Source organism: Entelurus aequoreus, linkage group LG04, assembly GCF_033978785.1.
Source record: "Entelurus aequoreus isolate RoL-2023_Sb linkage group LG04, RoL_Eaeq_v1.1, whole genome shotgun sequence".
In the NCBI taxonomy this organism is placed as follows: Eukaryota; Metazoa; Chordata; class Actinopteri; order Syngnathiformes; family Syngnathidae; genus Entelurus; species Entelurus aequoreus.
The window spans coordinates 6076909-6099662 of NC_084734.1; the positions used below are offsets into that span (position 1 = coordinate 6076909).

Consider the following 22754-nt stretch of genomic DNA (forward strand, 5'->3'; position numbering starts at 1 on the left):
TAATACAACTAAATAAACATTTCAAAACAATGTTACTGTTCAAATAAAGATACATACTTAAATGTCTGCTTGATTTATGATTTCAAAGCAAGTAATCCAACAAAGTGTTCATGTAAACATTTTACAGTAAACTCCAATTTCAATATAGAATCATACACTGTAAAACAACCGTAGATTTTACAGTTATAAAAAAACTTGCATGAATTTTTATATGCTGTAAAAAAATATATATATACTGTATATTTATATATATTATGGTAAAATTGTGGTGACTCAGCTGCCTGTTTTATACAGTACAATCTAAAGATTTGGTTTTGTACAGCGTACGTAAAAAAGAGACAATTATACACACATTTGTATTATTCAGCGTTAAAAGCGGCCCTCTGAGAGCAACCATAACTGCGATGTGGCCCTCAATGAAAAGCAGTTTGACATCCCTGCTCTAAATCTAGCATTTGTTTTTGTAATTGAACCGAACTATCTTGTCGTCATGGTAACTGTGTCATCTTTGTTGGCTTTTTGCGCGCGCACACACACACTATGCAGGCCATCTACTGCCCCCTAGTGGAAGACGGGAGAAGTGCCACGCAAACGTGCCCGCAGAACCACCTTGCGTGACAACTGCTTGACGTCATCAATCGGAAGACAGGAAAAAACTTAACTCGAAGGCAAAAAAGTTAGCCATTAATATATTTGTAATGTTTTTATTTGAACACGTGGCTTTCCAGCGAGTTTTGACAAACGTGAGTCCTCTTTCTACTTTCCCTCGGTGGTGTGAAATATCGGCATTCGTCGACAGCTCGCTTGCTCATTTATTTCTTTTTAAAGTTGAATTATTATATTTTTAAGTGGCATTTGTGGCCGCTCTTTACCTGAAAATGTGCGATTAAACGAGGTGACACCTGAGCAGGCATGCTAGCTAGCTTGTTAGCAGCTGTGCTAGCTAGCATTGCAGCATATCTAAAGTACATTCTTGTTGAAAAATGAACGAGTAACTTAAACGTCACGTATTTGTGGCGACTCATGTTCTCTGTATTCGCTATTAATTTGCGGTTTTAATGTGTTTTGTACAGCGACCAAATGTGTGCAGTAATGGCGGACAATCAGCAAATAAACCTGAAAGATGATTACGGTGTTTATTGTTCTCCCTGCGTATTTAAATGCATCATTACGGTAATTCGCTGTCATTCAAATTATGATTATTTAAATGTATGGTTATGACATCACATAGCAATTGCAAATTTACAGTAACATTTTGGCACCTGAACTGCAAGTGTTGTTTTTTTTTTTTTTACCGCAAATCAACAAGTGCAGATTTTTGGGTGTATTACTGTAAATGCCAAAACACCGCAGTTTATTACAGTAAAAAAAAGTACAGTTTGTTTTCCATTTAGAGAAAAATGCTGTACAAAAACCAAAGTAAATTTGACAATTTGACCACGAAATCTATTGCTACTTTTACATTGCACAATTAGATGGATAACTTGCTTTGAAATCATTATTACTAGTATTTATTTATATTTTAAAAAATGGTGTGAATGTTTGATAATATATTTTTGCATAATTAGACAATATTTAAGGTAACATCATTTGCGGTTAGACAGATTACATATATTTGTTTTCTCCCAAAATAGAAAGAAAGAATACATTTGGTAATTATTGTATATATTATATAAAAATATATCAGTATATATCATATACTGTATATATAATATGTAAATATTACATATGTTATATTTTATATTGCTACTACGGTACATTTTTAGTCTACTTTATACCTGCATTACAATCTAATTGAAATCAAATTGTCACCCCAAGGATCGGAGTCAAATCGGGAGTTATAAGAGTTTTCCGCCCTACACTTTAGAACAGTGTTTTTCAACCACTGTACCGCGGCAACTAGTGTGCCGTGAGATACAGTGTGGTGGTTATAATCTACAAATAATTTGCCGTTGTGGAGTGTCGGTGCTGTCTAGACATACTTGCCAACATTGAGACCTACAAATTCGGGAGATTTGGTTGAGGTGGGCGGGGTTATGGGGGAAGCAGTATATTTATAGCTAGAATTCACTGAAGTTTAAGTATTTTTAATATATATATATATATATATATATATATATATATATATATATATATATATATATATATATATATATATATATATATATATATATATATATAAATACTTGACTTTCAGTGAATTCTAGCTATATATATATACATATATATATATAGCTAGAATTCATACATAAAATACATATATATATATATGTATTTTATGTATGAATTCTAGCTATATATATATATATATATAGCTAGAATTCACTGAAGTTTAAGTATTTTTAAGATATATATATATATATATATATATATATATATATATATATATATATATATATATATAAATGACTTTCAGTGAATTCTAGCTATATATATATATATATATATATATATAGCTAGAATTCATACATAAAATGCATATATATATATATATATATATATATATATATATATATATATATATATATATATATGTATTTTATTATATATATACACCATCCATCCATCTTCTTCCGCTTATCCGCACATATATATTTATTTTATTTATATGTGTATATATATTTATATACATATATACACACATAAATAAAATAAATACTTGAATTTCAGTGTTCATTTATTTCCACATATACACACCCATAACACTCCTAAACTCATTGTTGTATTTGAAAGTGCAATGCTTTGCAGCCAGTAGCACAGCCTTTGAAGGAGCATAGGTATGGGCAGTGTAATATTCTGGGTTGGAGTCAATAACCAGGCGAGGTGATGAAGTTACGTCTCGTTACTTCATACTTCAGAACCCACTCCCACACTTGCCGTCAGGGTGTGCAATACAACGTAAACCGTTGGCCAACCAAAAAGTAACCACAGAACACTACACGGTATAGTGTTCTGTGGTTACTTTTTGGTTGGCCAAGCGGACGTGACGACAGGCTGTCCTCACTCAGGTCCGCACGGACCTGGAGGCGGCGTGCCTTGAGTCCGGCTGGAAATCGGGAGAAATTCGGGAGAATGGTTATCCCGGGAGATTTTCGGGAGAGGCACTGAAATTCGGGAGTCTCCCTGAAAATTCGGGAGGGTTGTCAAGTATGTGTCTAGAGCTCGGCAGCGTAACAATGTAATACTCCTCCATATTAGTAAGTGGCAGCTAATTGCTTTGTATATGTCGGGACATGGTTTGTCGTGATCACAACATGCAGATGACAGCGGGAGGCAGCGTGCAGGTGAAAAGGTATCTAATGTTAAAACCGAAAATACACAAAAAGGTGAGATCCCCTAAGAAAAGGCATTGAAGCTTGGGGAACGAAACTAGAAGTGAACTGGCTACAAAGTAAACAAAAACAGAATGCTGGACGACAGCAAAGACTTACTGTGGAGCAGAGACGGCGTCCAAAATGAACATGACATGACAATCAATGTCCCCACTAAGAAGGATAAAAACAAGTGAAATATTCTTGATTGCTAAAACAAAGTAGATGCGGGAAATATCACTCAAAGGAAGACATGAAACTGCTACAGGAAAATACCAACAAAATAGGAAAAGTCAACAAAATAGGCGCGCAAGACAAGAACTAGAAAACTCAAAATAAATCACGGCGTGATGTGACAGTACACCTACTTTGAGACAAGAGCTATACTGAGGCATGCTTGGTTATGCTTTAAAGTCATATTGCAACAACCACTTTTTACTGCCAATATCGGCTACTGAGTTTCATTTTTGAATGATTTCCGCTGGTGGTGTGCCGCCGCATTTGTGCAATGAAACAAATGTGCCTTGGCTCAAAAAAGGTTGAAAAACACTGATTTAGAATATATCTTTATTGTCATTGTACAACGAAATTGCAAGCAAACCATCCATCCATTTTCTTCCGCTTTTCCGAGGTCGGGTCGCGGGGGCAGCAGCCTAAGCAGAGAAGCCCAGACTTCCCTCTCCCCAGCCACTTGGTCCAGCTCCTCCCGGGGGATCCCGAGGCGTTCCCTGGCCAGCCGGGAGACATAGTCTTCCCAACGTGTCCTGGGTCTTCCCCGTGGCCTCCTACCGGTCAGGCGGCTTTAGAATCTAATTCAAATCAAATTGTCACCCCAAGGAACGGAGTCAAACCGGGAGTTACAAAAGTTTTCCTCCCTACACTTTAGGGGTGCATGTTTTGCCTAATTTATTCAGTCGTACAAGAGTTATCTGGATTATGTTATTAGAGATCTCATTTAATTATTATTTATCATTTATTTATCTCAAGGGCCAGTTGTGGCCCGCCATGTCATTTTATTTGGCCCTCGAAAGCCCGGCAATAAAATGTATCAATGAAGTACTGTAACTTGACTTCCACTTAAACAAACTTGAATGATCCACAAGGGAAATTGTTCCACTCAGTGGCTCATTTACAAAGGATGGAAAGTGTAAGAATACAAAGGATAATGCAGATATAAAGTAGACTAAAAATGTACTGTAGTAGCAATATAAAATATGTAATATTTACATATTATATATACAGTATATGATATATACTGATATATTTGTACATAATATATACAATAATTACCAAATGTATTCTTTCTTTCTATTTTGGGAGAAAACAAATATATGTAATCTGTGTAACCACAAATGATGTTACCTTAAATATTGTCTAATTATGCAAAAATATATTATCAAACATTCACACCATTTTTTTAAATATAAATAAATACTAGTAATAATTATTTCAAAGCAAGTTATCCATATAATTGTGCAATTTAAAAGTAGCAATAGATTTCGTGGTAAAATTGTCAAATTTACTTTGGTTTTTGTACAGCATTTTTCTCTAAATGGAAAAAAACTGTACTTTTTTTTTTACTGTAATAAACTGCGGTGTTTTGGCATTTACAGTAATACACCCAAAAATCTGCACTTGTTGATTTGCGGTAAAAAAAAAAAAAAAAAACACTTGCAGTTCAGGTGCCAAAATGTTACTGTAAAATTGCAGTTTTTAAAAATTTACAGTAAAAAAAGCAAATGTAAATTTACAGTAAAATTCTGGCAACTGCGCTGCTTTTTTATTTTTTAACCATAAAAACAGCAATACTGTTTTTCCATTTACAGTAATACACAACATTTGGAGGTGAAATGATTGCAACTTACCATATTTAGTTAAAAAAAAATCTACTAATAAAATGCATGAAAAAATGGTGTAATAATAGTATTCACTGTTAGACGCGGCCCTCTGGGGCCAAACATAACTGCCATGTGGCCCTCAGTGAAAACCACTCTGCTTTAGATGCATGCACATGTATCTTCCCGATATTCTTCCTCATTAGGAAACATGACAATTAAATGTGTGTTTATTGTTCCAATCTGGTCTAGTCTAGATGGGGAGATGTGGCGCTACCGAAAGCCTGGATTTAAAGCGCTGCTGGTGGCTGAGCTGCAGAGACAGCAGCAGCACCGACAGTTTTGTGACACTCTCCTCAGGGCAGAAGGTAAACACAATAATACCCTCTCAAACTACATGTGGAACTCAAATGCTGACAGAATGAATGTAAGAATAGTTTGAATGTTGGAATGTGTTGAAGGTGAAATGGTTGAAAAATGTGGGAATTTTGGAGGTTTGAAAAATGGATCATTCATTTTGAATGGGGAAAATGTCCCTAAAAACTGGGAATTCTAGGAAATCCAGGAATTTCTTTTGTAGATGTTGAAAGGGAGCACACAATGCCTGAACGGGCTGAATATTTTGAAGTTGGAACGGTTTGGATCGGATGAAAAATGTGGAAGTTGTGGAACTTTGAAAAATGTCCCATTCATTTCAATGGGAATTTCATGGGGAAAAAAGCGGGAATTTTCGGGAAAATGTTAAAAGACTTGAATGTTCTGAATGAGTTGAAGTGGTTGGTGTTGGAATTTTTCAAATCGGTCGAGAAATGTTGAAGTAGTAACATTTTTAATTGAGAAATGGTATTTCGGAATTTTGGGAAAACTGGTAATTTATCCAGTTCAAAAAACAACTTGTCCTGATTAAGAGGAATGTTTTGACGGTGGAACGGTTCAAGTGGGTTGACAAATGTGGAAGAAGTAGTCGCCAGAAAGAGGGTCAAAAAAGGGGATTCTGGGAATTCCTGGAATTTTTTTGAACTTGGAAAAAAATATAATTTGAATGTCCAGTATGAGTGGAATAAGTTGAAGGTGGAATGGTTTGACTCGCTTGAAAAATGTGGAAATGGTGGAAGTTTGAAAAATGTATAGTTAATTTTGAATGGGGAAAATGTTCCTAAAAACTGGGAATTATAGGAAATCCGGAAATGTCTTTTGTAGATGTTGAAAGGGAACACACAATTCCTGATCAGAAAAATGTGGGAGTTGTGGAACTTTGAAAAATGTCTCATTGATTTCAATGGGAATTTCATGGAAATTTGGGAAAAGCTGGAATTTTTGGGAAAATGTTGAAAAACTTGAATGTTCTGAATGAGTTGAAATGTTTGGTGTTGGAATTTTTCAAATCGGTCGAGAAATGTTGGAAACATTTTTAATTGGGAAATGGTATTAAGGGACTTCGGAAAAGTCTGGAATTTTTCCAATTCAAAAAACAACTTTGTTTTTTGTCCTGATTAAGAGGAATGTTTGGACAGTGGAATGGTTGAAAAATGTGGAAGAAGTAGTCGCCAGAAAGAGGGTCAAAAAAGGGAATTCTGGGAATTCCTGGAATTTTTTTGAACTGTAAAAAAAGTAGTTTGAATGTCCAGTATGAGTGGAATACGTTGAAGGTGAAATGGTTTGACTCGCTTGAAAATGGTGGAAGTTTGAAATATTGTCAATTTATTTTGAATGGGAAAAATGTCCTGGGAAATCTGGGAATTTTTTAAGTTTGTCAAGGGAAAGCCAGCGATTCCCGAATAGGCTGAACAGTTTGAAGTTGGAACGTTTTGAATCAGGTGAAGGAATTGCATGTGAATGTTCCAATGCTGAAGTTAAACAGAAATCCTGGAATTTTTATAGAACTGTTGCAGTAGAGCACTCAATTCCCAAACAGGCTGAATATTTTGAAGTTGGAAAAGTTTGGATCAGATTAAAAATGTGGGAAATGTGAAACTTTGAAGAATGTCCCATTAATTGCAATGAGAATTTCGGAAAAAGCGGGAATTTTTTTGAAAATGGTAAAAAAAAAACTTGAATCGTCTTAAGTTCGAAATGGTTGGTGTTAACATTTTTCAAATCGGTCGAGAAATGTTGTAACATGTTGAATTGAGAAATGTTATCATGGAATTTCGGGAAAACCGGGAATTTTTCCAATTCAAAATACAACTTTGTTTTTTGTCCTTATTTAGAGGATTGTTTTGACGGTGGAACCGTTAAAGTGGGTTGAAAAATGTGGGAGAAGTAGTCGGCAGAATAAAGGGTTTAAAAAAGCAGGAATTCTGGAGAATCCTGGAATTTTTTGAACTTGGAAAAATGATTGTTTGAATTTCCACAATGGTGGAATGTGTTGAAGGTGGAATGGTTTGAATAGGTTGAAAAATGTGGAAGGTAGAGCGCGCCAACACCTGGAGAAGAAGAAGAAGAATAAATACCGTATTTTTCAGACTATAAGTCGCAGTTTTTTCCATAGTTTGGCCGGGGGTGCGACTTATACTCAGGAGCGACTTATGTGTGAAATATGAACACATTATAATATTATTGATCTCATTCACGTAAGAGACTAGACGTATAAGATTTCATGGGATTTAGCGATTAGGAGTGACAGATTGTTTGGTAAACGTATAGCATGTTCTATATGTTATAGTTATTTGAATGACTCTTACCATAATATGTTACGTTAACATAGCAGTTGGTTATTTATGCCTCATATAACGTACACTTATTCAGCCTGTTGTTCACTATTCTTTAGACATTTTAAATTGCCTTTCAAATGTCTATTCTTGCTGTTGGCTTTTATCAAATACATTTCCCCAAAAAATGCGACTTATACTCCAGTGCGACTTATATATGTTTTTTTCCTTCTTTATTATGCATTTTTGGCAGGTGCGACTTATACTCCGGAGCGACTTATACTCCGAAAAATACGGTAGATGCATTTTTGTGTAGAAATAGAATAGAATATAAAGTACTTTATTGATCCCTGGGGGGAATTCAGCACTACAGTTCGCTCACAATAGACAATAAACACTTAGGTATGTTTCACATGTGAATAATATAAATACAGTCTATTATACAGCATTATTCACATGTGAATAACATAAATACAGTCTATTATACAGCATTATTCACATGTGAATAATATAAATACAGTTTATTATACAGCATTATTCACATGTGAATAATCAATCAATCAATCAATGTTTATTTATATATCCCTAAATCACAAGTGTCTCAAAGGGCTGTATAATAACATAAATACAGTCTATTATACAGCATTATTCACATGTGAATAATACAAATACAGTCTATTATACAGCATTATTCACATGTGAATAACATACATACAGTCTATAATACAGCATTATTCACATGTGAATAACAAATACAGTCTATAATACAGCATTATTCACATGTGAATAACAAATACAGTCTATTATACAGCATTATTCACATGTGAATAACATACATACAGTCTATAATACAGCAATATTCACATGTGAATAACAAATACAGTCTATAATACAGCATTATTCACATGTGAATAACATAAATACAGTCTATAATACAGCATTATTCACATGTGAATAATATAAATACAGTCTATAATACAGCATTATTCACATGTGAATAATATAAATACAATCTATTATACAGCATTATTCACATGTGAATAATATAAATACAGTCTATTATACAGCATTATTCACATGTGAATAATATAAATACAGTCTATTATACAGCATTATTCACATGTGAATAACATAAGTGAAGTGAAGTGAATTACATTTATATAGCGCTTTTTCTCAAGTGACTCAAAGCGCTTTACATTGTGAAACCCAATATCTAAGTTACATTTAAACCAGTGTGGGTGGCACTGGGAGCAGGTGGGTAAAGTGTCTTGCCCAAGGACACAACGGCAGTGACTAGGATGGCGGAAGCGGGGATCGAACCTGCAACCCTCAAGTTGCTGGCACGGCCGCTCTACCAACCGAGCTATACCGTCCCAAAATACAGTCTATTATACAGCATTATTCACATGTGAATAATATAAATACAGTCTATTATACAGCATTATTCACATGTGAATAACATAAATACAGTCTATTATACAGCATTATTCACATGTGAATAATATAAATACAGTCTATTATACAGCATTATTTACATGTGAATAACATAAATACAGTCTATTATACAGCATTATTTACATGTGAATAACTTAAACAGTCTATTATACAGCATTATTCACATGTGAATAATATAAATACAGTCTATTATACAGCATTACTTACATGTGAATAATATTAATACAGTCTATTATACAGCATTATTTAATAATAATAATAATACCTGGGATTTATATAGCGCTTTTCTAAGTACCCAAAGTCGCTTTACATGTTAAAAACCCATCATTCATTCACACCTGGTGGTGGTAAGCTACTTTCGTAGCCACAGCTGCCCTGGGGTAGACTGACGGAAGCGTGGCTGCCAATTTGCGCCTACGGCCCCTCCGACCACCACCTATCATTCATTCAACATTCATTCACCGGTGTGAGCGGCACCGGGGGCAAGGGCGAAGTGTCCTGCCCAAGGACACAACGGCATGGTAAGAGGCGGGGAGCGAACCTGCAACCCTCAGGTTTCTGACACGGGCACTCTACCCACTGCGCCATGCCGCCCCCCATGTGAATAACATAAATACAGTCTATTATGCAGCATTATTCACATGTGAATAATATAAATACAATCTATTATACAGCATTATTCACATGTGAATAATATAAATACATCATACATTTACAGTACATGTACAGTCAAAAGGAACATATGCATTATACAGTCTGATGGCTGTCGGTATGAAGGACTTCCTGTGTCGTTGCGTGTTGCATTTTGGTGAAATGCATGTGTCAACGCTTTGGAGCATTCACACAATAAACAAAATGGCCCCCGTGTAGGTAAATCTATGCTGACCGCTCTTCTCCCTCCAGGTGTTTCAGTGCCAGCACACAGTTGTGTCCTCTCAGCCATCAGCCCACAACTGTCCACTGCTCTGTCCTCCTCACCCACGCCCCCTGCTGGACAACACCATGTGGTGGAGTTTGGGACTCTGGGCGCCAGCACTCTGCTCCACCTGGTCAAACTGCTGTACTCTGGGGAGATGGCCGGGGAGGGGGAGAGCGAGAAGCGGCGGGCTGTGTCGGCGGCGGCCAAGATGGGCATCCAGGAGCTGGTGGATGTCACGCAGCGTGCCGAGGTGGGCGTGCAGACTGATCCGGTGGCGGAGGATAAAGTCACGGGGGAGGTGATGGATGGTAGCACTGTGCTGTGGAATGAGACAAATGGGGGGAAATACGTACAGACGGGTGGCCCTCAAGTAAGTTGTTGTCCTCCTGTGCCAACCTACGAGACCATTGACATGTCTCAACTTCAGAGTTTAAGACACCCTCCACATGTGTCTGGACACACACCTGACATAGCACCTCAATCCCTGCCCAGCCAGGACACCCTGTGGCCCGCCTTCTTCTCTGGTCTTTTGGAGGGACACGTAGCAGCCAACCAGCAGTTTGAGCAATATCGTGACAACATCCCGGGATTTATCAGCCACTTTTTAAACTCGGACCGCCGGGAGGCGGCGAGAGCCAAGAGGAAGGCGCGAGGAGCTGGAGCAGCGGTCCAGCGGAGGCCGCGTGGAGGGTGGATGCAGAAGGTGGACGTGCAGACGGTGGTGGCCAGCAAGCAGCACAGGTCTCTCCTGCACAGGTGTGGGACGGCGGCCGCCGTGCGGACGGGCCAGGGGGGAGGAGCCACAGGCAGGAAGTTGTACCTGAAGACACGACACATTCTGGATTCCTTCTGGAGGAAACGGGGGCGTGGACTGTGGAAGGGTTTTAGCCCGGGTGGAGAAAGTCATTACGAGATGGGAGGAGGCGGCAATGTGACGTGTAGACAGAGGACCAAGCAGGAGTGTGAACAGGTTAGATACACACACACACACACACACACACACACACACACACACAATATATGGCCTTGTTCACACTGCAGGTCAATTCCAATTGTTTCCCCATGTATTGGATTTTTTTCATGTCTGTGTGAACTGTCCAATTCGGAATATTCACATCCGACCCAGGCCTTTTTCATACGGGGAAATAAATTGGATATACAGTACAGGCCAAAAGTTTAGACACACCTTCTCCTCATTTAATGTGTTTTCTTTATTTTCATGACTGTTTACAGTCGTGGTCATAATGTCATGGCTGTCTTGACTTTACAATCATTTCTACAACTCTTATTTTGTTGTGATGTAGTGATTGGAGCACATACTTGTTGCTCACAAAAAACATTCATGAAGTTTGCTTCTTTTATGAATTTATTATGGCTCTACTGAAAATGTGAGGGTCAAAAGTATACATACAGCAATGTTAATATTTGCTTACATGTCCCTTGGCAAGTTGACCTGCAATAAGGCGCTTTTGGTAGCCATCCACAAGATTCTGGCAAGCTTCTAGTTGGATTTCTGACCACTCCTCTTGACAAAATGGGTGCAGTTCAACTAAATTAGTTTCATCTGACATGACATGGACAAAGATAAGACCTTCTGGAGGAAAGTTCTGTGGTCAGATGAAACTAAAATTGCGCTGTTTGGCCACAATAGCCAGCAATATGTTTGGAGGAGAAAAAGTGAGGCCTTTAATGCCAGGAACACCATGCCTACCGTCAAGCATGGTGGTGGTAATATTATGCTCTGGGCCTGTTTTTCCGCCAATGGAACTGCTGCTTTAAATGGGACAATGAAAAAGGAGGATTACCTCCAAATTGTTCAGGACAAGCTAAAATCATCAGCCCGGAGGTTGGGTCTTGTTGGGTGTTCCAACAGGACAATGACCCCAAACACACCTCAAAAGTGGTAAAGGAATGGCTAAATCAGGCTAGAATGAAGGTTTTAGAATGGCCTTCCCAAAGTCCTGACCTAAACGTGGGGACAATGCTGAAGAAACAAGTCCATGTCAGAAACCAACATATTTAGCTGAACTGCAACAATTTTGTCAAGAGGAGTGGTCAACAATTCCAGCAGAAGCTTGTGGATGGCTACCAAAAGCGCCTTATTGCAGGTCAACTTGCCAAGGGACATGTAAGCAAATATTAACATTGCTGTATGTATACTTTTGACCCTCACATTTTCAGTAGACCCATAATAAATTCATAAAAGAAGCAAACTTCATGAATGTTTTTGTGAGCAACAAGTATGTGCTCCAATCACTACATCACAACAACAAGTATGTGCTCCAATCACTACATCACAACAAAATAAGAGTTGTAGAAATGATTGTAAAGTGAAGACAGCCATGACATGATGTTCTTTACACGTGTATGTACACTTTTGACCACCACTGTACATTGTAGGTTGTCACATCACAACTATGAATGAACACATGTGGAGTTATGTACTTAACAACAAAAGGTGAAATAACTGAAAACATTTTATATTGTAGTTTCTTCAAAATAGCCACCCTTTGCTCTGATTACTGCTTTGCACACTCTTGGCATTCTCTCCATGAGCTTCAAGCACACCTGTGAAGTGAAAACCATTTCAGGTGACTACCTCCTGATTCGCCAAAATAGATGGTTACAAAATAAATAGTTGCCAACGGAGCAGAAAACCGGTGAAAATAAAATGTTTTAGGAACTCATGTGAAACTTCCACCACTCCTGTCTCCGACTGCTCGCCCACAGACACTCTCTTTGAGCAGACTTTGAAGCAACATTTCTCGTAAAACTGCCAGAGCCAAAATACTTGTCCTCTTCCTTCTTAATCTTCTACGCCAATAATTGGGTTTATAAAATGTTGAGGGGGATTGCACAAAATCCAAGAAATTGCCATAAATGTGCCAGTAGTGAGACTGTGGAAGCCATGTTTACTTACTGCGTGCAATGTCATGTCTGCATGTGGGTCAGATTGCATTCACATTAGAACTCACTTTTTTTTGTAATGTCAACAGCCACTAAAAAGATTACATTTTACAAAAAAAACAATTGGATAGCTGACCCTGCAGTGTGAGCTTAGCCTAAGACAGATTCAACAAATCATCATCTAATGAGAAAGTAACAGTCTCCAGTGTTTCCCATAAACTGCCAAGATAACTGTGGCGGTGGGGGCGGGGCTATGGGTGTGGTCACCATGACATCATCGAGTAATTTGCATAATTTACTACAATGATATGATTTTCTCTAAAAAGGCTAAAAAAAATTATACTTACTAATTAATAATAACAGTTTTGTTTTAAACGTCCATCCATCCATTTTACAATATAATTACAACACTTTATGTACATATTTATATACAGATTTGAACAATAAGTTATTCACTGAAATATATTTATTAATTGTGGTTCTTACAAAAAATATATCTTATAAAAATATAAAAGCTAAAATGTCTCTTCCCCTTTAATTAGTGCATACTAAATAATTTAACTTTAGTCTACTACTACTACAACCATATTATTTACCAGCAACATAAAGTGAAACAGAGGCAAAGGTGTCCTGCCACAGTCAGTAACAAATAAACATAAAACAGTAGTGGTGGTAGATAGACACAAAGCTTCATCAAACATCTGATCCACTGAACAATGAGCTCCAAAAATCTTGATCCTACACTTCTCTTTTGTAAAGTAAATGTGAACAGCCGATATGGGCATCTACATCAACTATATGATTTGCCTGAGAAGCTGGACAGGACACAAAAAAATAAAAATAAAAATAAAATAATTTTTTTTTTTTTTTTTGTGGTGGCCTTAATTCTTTCGTGGCGGGCCGCAACAAATAAATGAATGTGTGGGAAACACTGGTCTCCGCCCACATTTTCTGCTTCCATTCAACTTGGGGAATTCCTTTACAAGAGTTGTATTTGTGTTAACATTAAGTAACGCAGGGGTTCTCAAACTTTTTTCACCAAGTACCAACTTAGAAAACACTTTGCTCTCCAAGTACCACCATAATGGCCCACATTAAAATACAGTCACAGCGTAGTAAGCCTAAGTATTCATTAAAAACAAGGCAGAGGTTTTATGTAACAAGTATATGCCATATACTGTAAAATTACACACAGTTTGACTATAAGAAATAAAAACACTGTACTTTATTCAAGTGATTCTTTGGCGGGGGCACATTCCCCCAGTTGTAAAGTCACTGCATTGGCTCCCCGTCCATTATTAGTTTTTAAATGTCTTAATGGCCTTGTGCCTCCTTATCTATCTGACCTGCTTTGACCGTATCAACCCTCGCGGATCCTGACTGGCTTTTTAGCTTCACCAAAGACCCACGGTGAGGCGGCATTTAGCCACTATGGCCGCCACCTGTGAAAAAGCCTGCCTGTGAGCCTCAGAACTGCAGAGAGCGTTGGAAAAAAAAAAAGCCAAGTGCGGGCGTGCATGGCTGAATGGCCTTCTATATTATTATAATTCTTGTTTTTTGTTCTGTACAGCACTTTGTGTTTGCCACTTGCCTGTGCATGAAAAGTGCCATGTAAATAATGTTTGATTTGATTGGCATACCACTAAATCAGAGCAGGGCAAATATTTTAACTCGGGGGCCACATTGAGAGAAAAAAATGTGTCTGGGGCGCCAATGTGTGTATAAATGATATATACACATTTAGCTGTAAAAATCTGCTGTACAGTTTGTGTGTTGGGGTCCCTTTTTTGCAGGAACACTAATACCAAAAGTCACAATGTCCCATAGAGTTCTAAGAAAGTTATGACAGACCACCTCAAAAAAACGGAATGGAATTTTACAGTTTTTTATTGAATGGGACACCCAAAATGTACATTAAAATAAAGAAAGTGAGATTTCCAATATTGACTATGAACAACAAAACACTGAATATTAACAACATATGAACATCTTTTACTTCTCAGACCAGCTCCTCCATAGTTGTGTATCTTTTACAATCACAACAAAAATGTAACAAACAGCAAAATATGAATGCAAAGTGCAATAAACACCTGTAATATGAAATATTATCACTTTTATGCAGAAATTTGTTGCAAAAATGTGCTTCCGCATCTGTTCCTGACACATGCGTTTGGGGCTGGCTGCTCTGAAAACAAGCCCCGCCCACTCTGCTTTGTTCCTGGTCTGAGCTGCTGTGACGTACATAACCCTAATAACTCCTATAACACTCAAAAGCACAGATTCCAACCATTGAAATACTTTGTATAGTTGAAGACGTACGCTCATGTAAAAACAGCACTGCACATCATAATGGCGGCTACAGTTTGGAGGTTAAAGGTCTAAAAACATGATGTAGAACGTCCGGCGGGCCGCATTGAAAATCTTAATGGGCCACATGTGGCCCGCAAGACGTATTTTGCCCATGTCTGCACTAGATGGAGCCTGTGCACGTACCACAGTTTGAGAATCACTGGTGTACTGGTGTTGGACTTTCACAATATTATGTCAGACCCACTCCACATCCATTGCTTTCGGTCTCCCCTAGAGGGGGGGGGGGGGGGGGTTACCCACATATGCGGTCCTCTCCAAGGTTTCTCATAGTCATTCACATTGACGTCCCACTGGGGTGAGTTTTCCTTGCCCGTATGTGGGCTCTGTACCGAGGATGTCGTCGTGGCTTGTACAGCCCTTTGAGACACTTGTGATTTAGGGCTATATAAATAAACATTGATTGATTGTAACCTTTTTCTGACAGGTGTCACCCGCCTTGCCCCGCCTCCCCCACCCTCCGCCTCACGAAGACCCATCTGAGCGCTTCAATCGTCTATTGGAGGAAGTGCTGATGGGCCTGAACGCTCCGCACTCCCAGCCCTGCCAACAACGCTATGCCGCCGTCACCACGGAGGTAGTCGCCACCGGACAAGCAGGCGCCGGCGATGCGGACGCTGAGGTGGGCTTCCTGGAACCGCAGGTGGAGGGAGATTTGACGGCCATGTTGGAAGACTTCCTGCAGTCCTTTGGGCAACACGGCGACGGCGGTGTTGTCGGGGAGGTGGAACACAGCAGCCCAGAAAAGCAATCCCAGCGCTCCAAAGCGTCAGGAAACACCAGAAGTAAGAAACGACAAGAGAAGAAGCAGACCCCTGGCTCAGTGAGCGACATAATCAATAGAAACGTTGGGGAAGGAGACAATAAGAGATTAGGACGGACGTCTGTGGTGAAAGTGAGGCAGCAGAGTGCTCTGCAAGTAAACACCTCAACCATGACCATCACAGTCCAGAAGGTGCCTGCTGGAACAAGTCTTGACGGATGTGTTTGTTTCCTTAACAGAATCCTGTTACCCATCCAATCAGAAGCAGACGCAACAAAGTCCAAAACATGGTGAGATCATTTTATTATGGTTGTGTTGGAGTTGGAGCCACGAGATGATGTCACTGCAGCTAGTCCAGGACGCTATATTCCATCCATCCATTTTCTACCGCTTATCCCTTTCGGGGATGCTGGAGCCTATCTCAGCTACAATCGGGCGGAATGCAGGGTACCCCCTGGACATATTGTCCCACAAATTATCCAGCAGATACCTACTCAGTGGCCTAGTGGTTAGTGTCCGCCCTGAGATGGGTAGGTTGTGAGTTCAAACCCCGGCCGAGTCATACCAAAGATTATAAAAATGGGAGCCATTACCTCCCTGCTTGGCACTCAGCATCAAGGCTTGGAATTGGGGCTTAAATCACCAAAAATGACTCCCGGGCGCGGCCACCGCTGCTGCTCACTGCTCCCCTCACCTCCCAGGGGGTGAACAAGGGTGATGGGTCAAATGCAGGGAATAATTTCGCCACACCTAGTGTGTGTGTGTGACTATCATTGCTACTTTAACTTTTTAACAAATGATCGCAGATAAACAATATTTACAGCATTATTCTGAGACCACATTAATGTAATCCTAATACCTAATCATCATAATGCTAGAAACCCTTTCAAACACATTAAACATTATTTCTCATCAATATTTGTTTGACCATTTGAATCATCCTAAAAGGGTAAACCAACTACAATGATTTAAATGGACTCTCCATCTCTGTTAGCAGAATGTGTGTGTTAATAAATGTTGAGCATCTTGAAGGGAAGTTTTTTTCCCCGGCAGGAAAAAGTGGGTCAATTGTTTTTTTAATATCACTTTCCAGCAAATCTGTCATACTGGCTCGTTTGTTTGTGTTGATTGAATGGAATGCAACTTTATTGTCATTGCGCTTAGAAAATGCAACATTTATTTTCCGCACAAGCCATCCAAGAACAGACAGCTTGGAGGTGGATGGAACAGGAAGACGGCCACGTAGAAGGATAGGAAAAATAGTAAACATGAGCGGAGGAGTAGGAAGAAAAAAGCAACTCCCAAACTAAGATCTTAATGAAGCTCCACAGAGCAGAGGTTTTCAACTGTTTTCAACTGATAATACATTTTTTGCTTTGTAATTTTGTTTTTTTAATACGTTTTATATTCCACTTGCAATTTTTCCACACAATTAAATGTCTTGAACTCCTCCAAGTGGAGGAGTTCAAGTACCTGGGAGTCTTGTTCACGAGTGAGGGAAGAGTGGATGGTGAGATCGGTGCGGCGTCTTCAGTAATGCGGACGCTGTATCGATCTGTTGTGGTGAAGAAGGAGCTGAGCCGGAAGGCAAAGCTCTCAATTTAGCGGTCAATCTAAATTCTCATCCTCACCTATGGTCATGAGCTTTGGGTTATGACAGAAAGGACAAGATCACGGGTACAAGCGGCCCAAATGAGTTTCCTCCGCCGGGTGGTGGGTCTCTCCCTTAGAGATAGGGTGAGAAGCTCTGTCATCCGGGAGGAGCTCAAAGTAAAGATGCTGCTCCTCCACATGGAGAGGAGCCAGATGAGGTGGTTCGGGCATCTGGTCAGGATGCCACCCGAACGCCTCCTTAGTGAGGTGTTTAGGGCACGTCCGACCGGTAGGAGGCCACGGGGAAGACCCAGGACACGTTGGGAAGACTATGTCTCCCGACTGGCCTGGGAACGCCTCGGGATCCCCTGGGAGGAGCTGGACCAAGTGGCTGGGGAGAGGGAAGTCTGGGCTTCCCTGCTTAGGCTGCTGCCCCCGCGACCCGACCTCGGAAAAGCAGAAGAAGATGGATGGACTTAAATGTCCTTGAATACACATGAATATTGGTTTATAAATGACAGTTACTCACTGTACCTTGCAGGTTTGAAATAAAAACATGAATACATAAATATACTGTAAAATTATAATAATCTTAGCATTTAAGACAGCCAGCTATTAGCTAGAGTGCATCCGGAAAGTTGTCACAGTGCCTCACCTTTTCTACATTTTGTTCTTCAAAATTATACACACAATACCCCAATATGTCAATGTAAAAAAATGGTTTAATTATTGCGAATGTATTAAAACAAAACAAATCTCATGTATGTATTTACAGCCTTTGTTAATGCACCTTTGGCAGCAATTACAGCCTCAAGTCTGTTAGAACACGATGCCATAAGCTTGGCACACCTTTCTTTGGGCAGTTTTGCCCATTCCTCTTTGCAGCACCTCTCAAGCTCCATCAGGGTGAATGGGAAGTGTTGGTTTTCATCCAGGATGTACATGGCTGCATGTATCTTAGTCTAGTCAGGGAGGTGACCAAGAACCTGATGGTCACTCTGTCAGAGCTACAGCATTCCCCTGTGGAGAGAGGAGAACCTTCCAGAAGGACAACCATCTCTGCACCAATAAGACCTGTACGGTATAGTGGTAGGAGGGAAGCCATTTCTTAGTAAAAAAAATTGCCAAAATGCACCTGAAAGACTCTTGGACCATGAGAAACCGAATTATCTGGTGTGATGAGGCAAAGATTGAAGGTTTTGGCGTGAATGCCAGGCATCATATTTGGAGGAATCCAGGCACCGCTCATCACCAGGCCAATACCATCCCTACGGTGAAGCATGGTGGTGGCAGCATCATGCTGTGGGGATGGTTTTCAGCGGCAGGAAGTGGGAGACTAGTCAGGATAGAGGACAAATGAATGCAGCAATGTACAGAGACATCCTGGTTGAGAACCAACACTTCCCATCTAGTCTGATGGAGCTTGAGAGGTGCTGCAAAGAGGAATGGGCAAAACTGCCCAAAGAAAGGTGTGCCAAGTTTGTGGCATGGTATTGAAAAAGACTTGAGGCTGTAATTGCTGCCAAAGATGCATCAACAAAGCGTTGACCAAAGGCTGTACATTTTTATGTACGTGTGTTTTTTTATGTTGAATGTTATTTCACGTTTTCATCACAGAGTATTGTGTATCGAATTTTGGAGGACAAAAATAAAATTAATCCATTTTGCAATAAAGCCTTAACATAACAAAATGTGGAAAAAGTGAAGCGCTGTGAATACTTTCCTGATGCACTGCATGTATTAGTGGCGCTCTGCTGTATTCTTTCCTTTCGGGGACAAGCGGTAGAAAATGGATGGATGGTTGAGGCCTAACATGTGTGTTCATTCATAGTTTTGATGTGACAAACTACAATGTAGATAGTCATGAAAATAAAGAAAAGGCATTGAATGAGAAGGTGTGTCCAAACATTTTGGCCTGTACTGTATAAGTAGGTAGTCCCCGCTCCATCTCTCCATCAGTTTGGGGGTTCTTGGCCTGGAAAAGGCTTAAGATCCCTGGCATAGAGTGACAGGCCGCACCCTGTTTGGAAGCAAACAAAACAAACACACACGGACAATCTGACGTGGAAAATGATCAATGCCTGCAAAGTGATGGAGTTCTTTGTCATTTATGGTTCTAAATGTATTTATTGGTTGAGGCCTGGGTGCAACAGGAGTTAGTGCATGTGCCTCACAATACCAAGGTCCTGGGTTCCATCCCCGGGTTCTGGGTCTTTCTGTGTGGAGTTTGCATGTTCTCCCCATGACTGCGGGGGTTCTACTCCAAAGACATGCACCTGGGGATAGGCCCCTCCCACCTCCAAAGACATGCACCTGGGGATAGGCCCCTCCCACCTCCAAAGACATGCACCTGGGGATAGGCCCCTCCCACCTCCAAAGACATGCACCTGGGGATAGGCCCCTCCCACCTCCAAAGACATGCACCTGGGGATAGGCCCCTCCCACCTCCAAAGACATGCACCTGGGGATAGGCCCCTCCCACCTCCAAAGACATGCACCTGGGGATAGTTTGATTGGCAACACTAAATGTGTGAATGTTGTCTGTCTATCTGTGTTGGCCCTGTGATGAGGTGGCGACTTGTCCAGGGTGTATCCCGCCTTCTGCCCGAATGCAGCTGAGATAGGCTCCAGCACCCCGTGACCCCGAAAGGGACAAGCGGTAGAAAATGGATGGTTGAAGCCTAACGTCTTCTCTGTTGCAGCCGCTCCCAGAGATAAAAAGGCCACTTAAGGCTCCTGGAACATGCAGACCCAGAAAGAAGAACACACGACGACTCACAGAGATACCTGGGAAGCCGGCAGCTCCTGGAACATGCAGACCCAGAAAGAACACACGACGACTCACAGAGATACCTGGAACGCCGGCAGCTCCTGGAACATGCAGACCCAGAAAGAACACACGACGACTCACAGAGATACCTGGAACGCCGGCAGCTCCTGGAACATGCAGACCCAGAAAGAAGAAGACACGACGACTCACAGAGATACCTGGAACGCCGGCAGCTCCTGGAACATGCAGACCCAGAAAGAACACACGACGACTCACAGAGATACCTGGAACGCCGGCAGCTCCTGGAACATGCAGACCCAGAAAGAACACACGACGACTCACAGAGATACCTGGAACGCCGGCAGCTCCTGGAACATGCAGACCCAGAAAGAAGAAGACACGACGACTCACAGAGATACCTGGGAAGCCGGCAGGCCATGGCAACCTGATTAAGAGAAATGAAAAAAGAGGAGGAAATAAAGCAGCTGAGGAGAAAGAAGGCAAGGAAGTAGCGAGGAGGGCACAAAAGAGGCATTTAAAGCCTAGAGAAGAGATGAGAAATATCGGCAGCGAGGCCAAGAAGAAATATTTTAAGGCAAATCCTCCACCTCCATCTTCCACGAGCACATGTGATGAGATGGTCGTGCGTGCCGGCGTAGGTGACAGCACACCTGTAGACCACATAGGCGAGCAGAACCAAGAGCTGGCTAACTTGGACAACGTGGAAGGAAGCTGTTGGAAGAAAGCGCCGCCGTGTCTTTCACCACCTTTACTGTCATCATGGGAAGTCAGACCAGGGACACCAGGAAGCAAAGACGAGGACGAGGACATTGATGTGATTGGAACGTGGGATTCCATCCCCAATCCCATCACCATCACCTGGTCTACGTCATCAGGCAGCGAAGAAGAGGAGATCGACGTTACAGAAGTCTGTGGCCTTCTCTCTGAGCCGAGCTGTGGACCCCATCAGGTATCCCTACGCTGAGTTAGTTAGTCCCAGGCCTGCAGGTTGGTTCTCCTCTCGTCTCTGGTAGAGTTTGACTAGTTGTATCTCATTTTATCATGTTGATAATCATGAGGGACTCATTCCGAGAATCATTTAGTAACAAGACCTTAGTTTACGCTCTCTTCTCTTGAGCGTTAATATTTCTCCAAAAAGAAAGTCATTTGAAAATCAACACTGACAGTTATTCGTTGTATATGTGACTCAGTTTCAATATTTTTGCTACAATAAATGTTCCATTTGAGTCATCATGTCTGGATCTATACCACCATGACACTACAGAAAATGTATTCCCAAATCCAGTTCAAACCGTTCCACTTCCCATTTAAAAAAAACAGTGAAGTTTGTAAATGCTGGTAAAGTGTATTTCTCTCATCTTCATGCCCATCAACCATACAGTATATACTGCTTGGCAGCTTTTCAATTGACTTTCAATTTGAATTTAATTGGCCCGCATGATGTTAAATCAGAATCACAGGAATGGGAATTAAATCAATTGCTATTCAGAAGAACTTATTTGAGCTAAGTAACAGCAATAATTTGGCCTAAATACTAAAAGTACTTTACAAACACTAAAACAAAAAATTCCTCCATATGATTACTTAAATCAAGTAAAGCATTCTGGGTAATATAAGTATTTCTCCATAATTTGTAAGTTATAATACAGCAAATGAAATGATGTTTCATAGAAGATCATTTAATTAGCTGTTGATAAAAAACATTTGTTGCATTTTATGTTCCTAGTAATATTTATTTAAAATATGTAATATATATATTTATACTGTATATATATATATATATATATATATATATATATATATATATATATATATATATATATATATATATATATATATATATATATATATATATATTTTATATATATATATATATATACTATTTATATTGTAGATTGTCACATCAAAACTATGAATGAACACGTGTGGAGTTATGTACTTAACAAAAAAGGTAAGATAACTAAGAAACATGTTTTATATTCTAGTTTCTTCAAAATAGCCACCCTTTGCTCTGATTACTGCTTTGCACACTCTTGGCATTCTCTCCATGAGCTTCAAGAGGTAGTCACCTGAAAAGGTTTTCACTTCACAGGTGTCATAGTTTTGATGCCTTCAGTGTCAATCTACAATGTAAATAGTCATGAAAATAAAGAAAACGCATT

General features: G+C 40.0%; 1 protein-coding gene across 2 annotated transcripts; it reads left to right on the forward strand.

The window, feature by feature from the left end:
* Window positions 1–579: 579 nt before the first annotated feature.
* LOC133647711 (uncharacterized) lies at window positions 580–21816 on the forward strand. Of its 2 annotated transcripts, XM_062043396.1 has the most exons (7): window positions 580–743; window positions 5399–5514; window positions 10156–11141; window positions 15873–16364; window positions 16448–16498; window positions 20504–20533; window positions 20603–21816. In XM_062043396.1, exons 2-7 carry the CDS (start codon window positions 5412–5414, stop codon window positions 21554–21556), a joined length of 2616 nt encoding a protein of 871 aa, XP_061899380.1. In that variant the 5' UTR covers window positions 580–743; window positions 5399–5411; the 3' UTR covers window positions 21557–21816. The 2 variants fall into 2 exon arrangements, with proteins under 2 accessions (XP_061899380.1, XP_061899379.1); XM_062043395.1 differs by having other exon boundaries at window positions 20504–21816.
* Window positions 21817–22754: the final 938 nt, after the last annotated feature.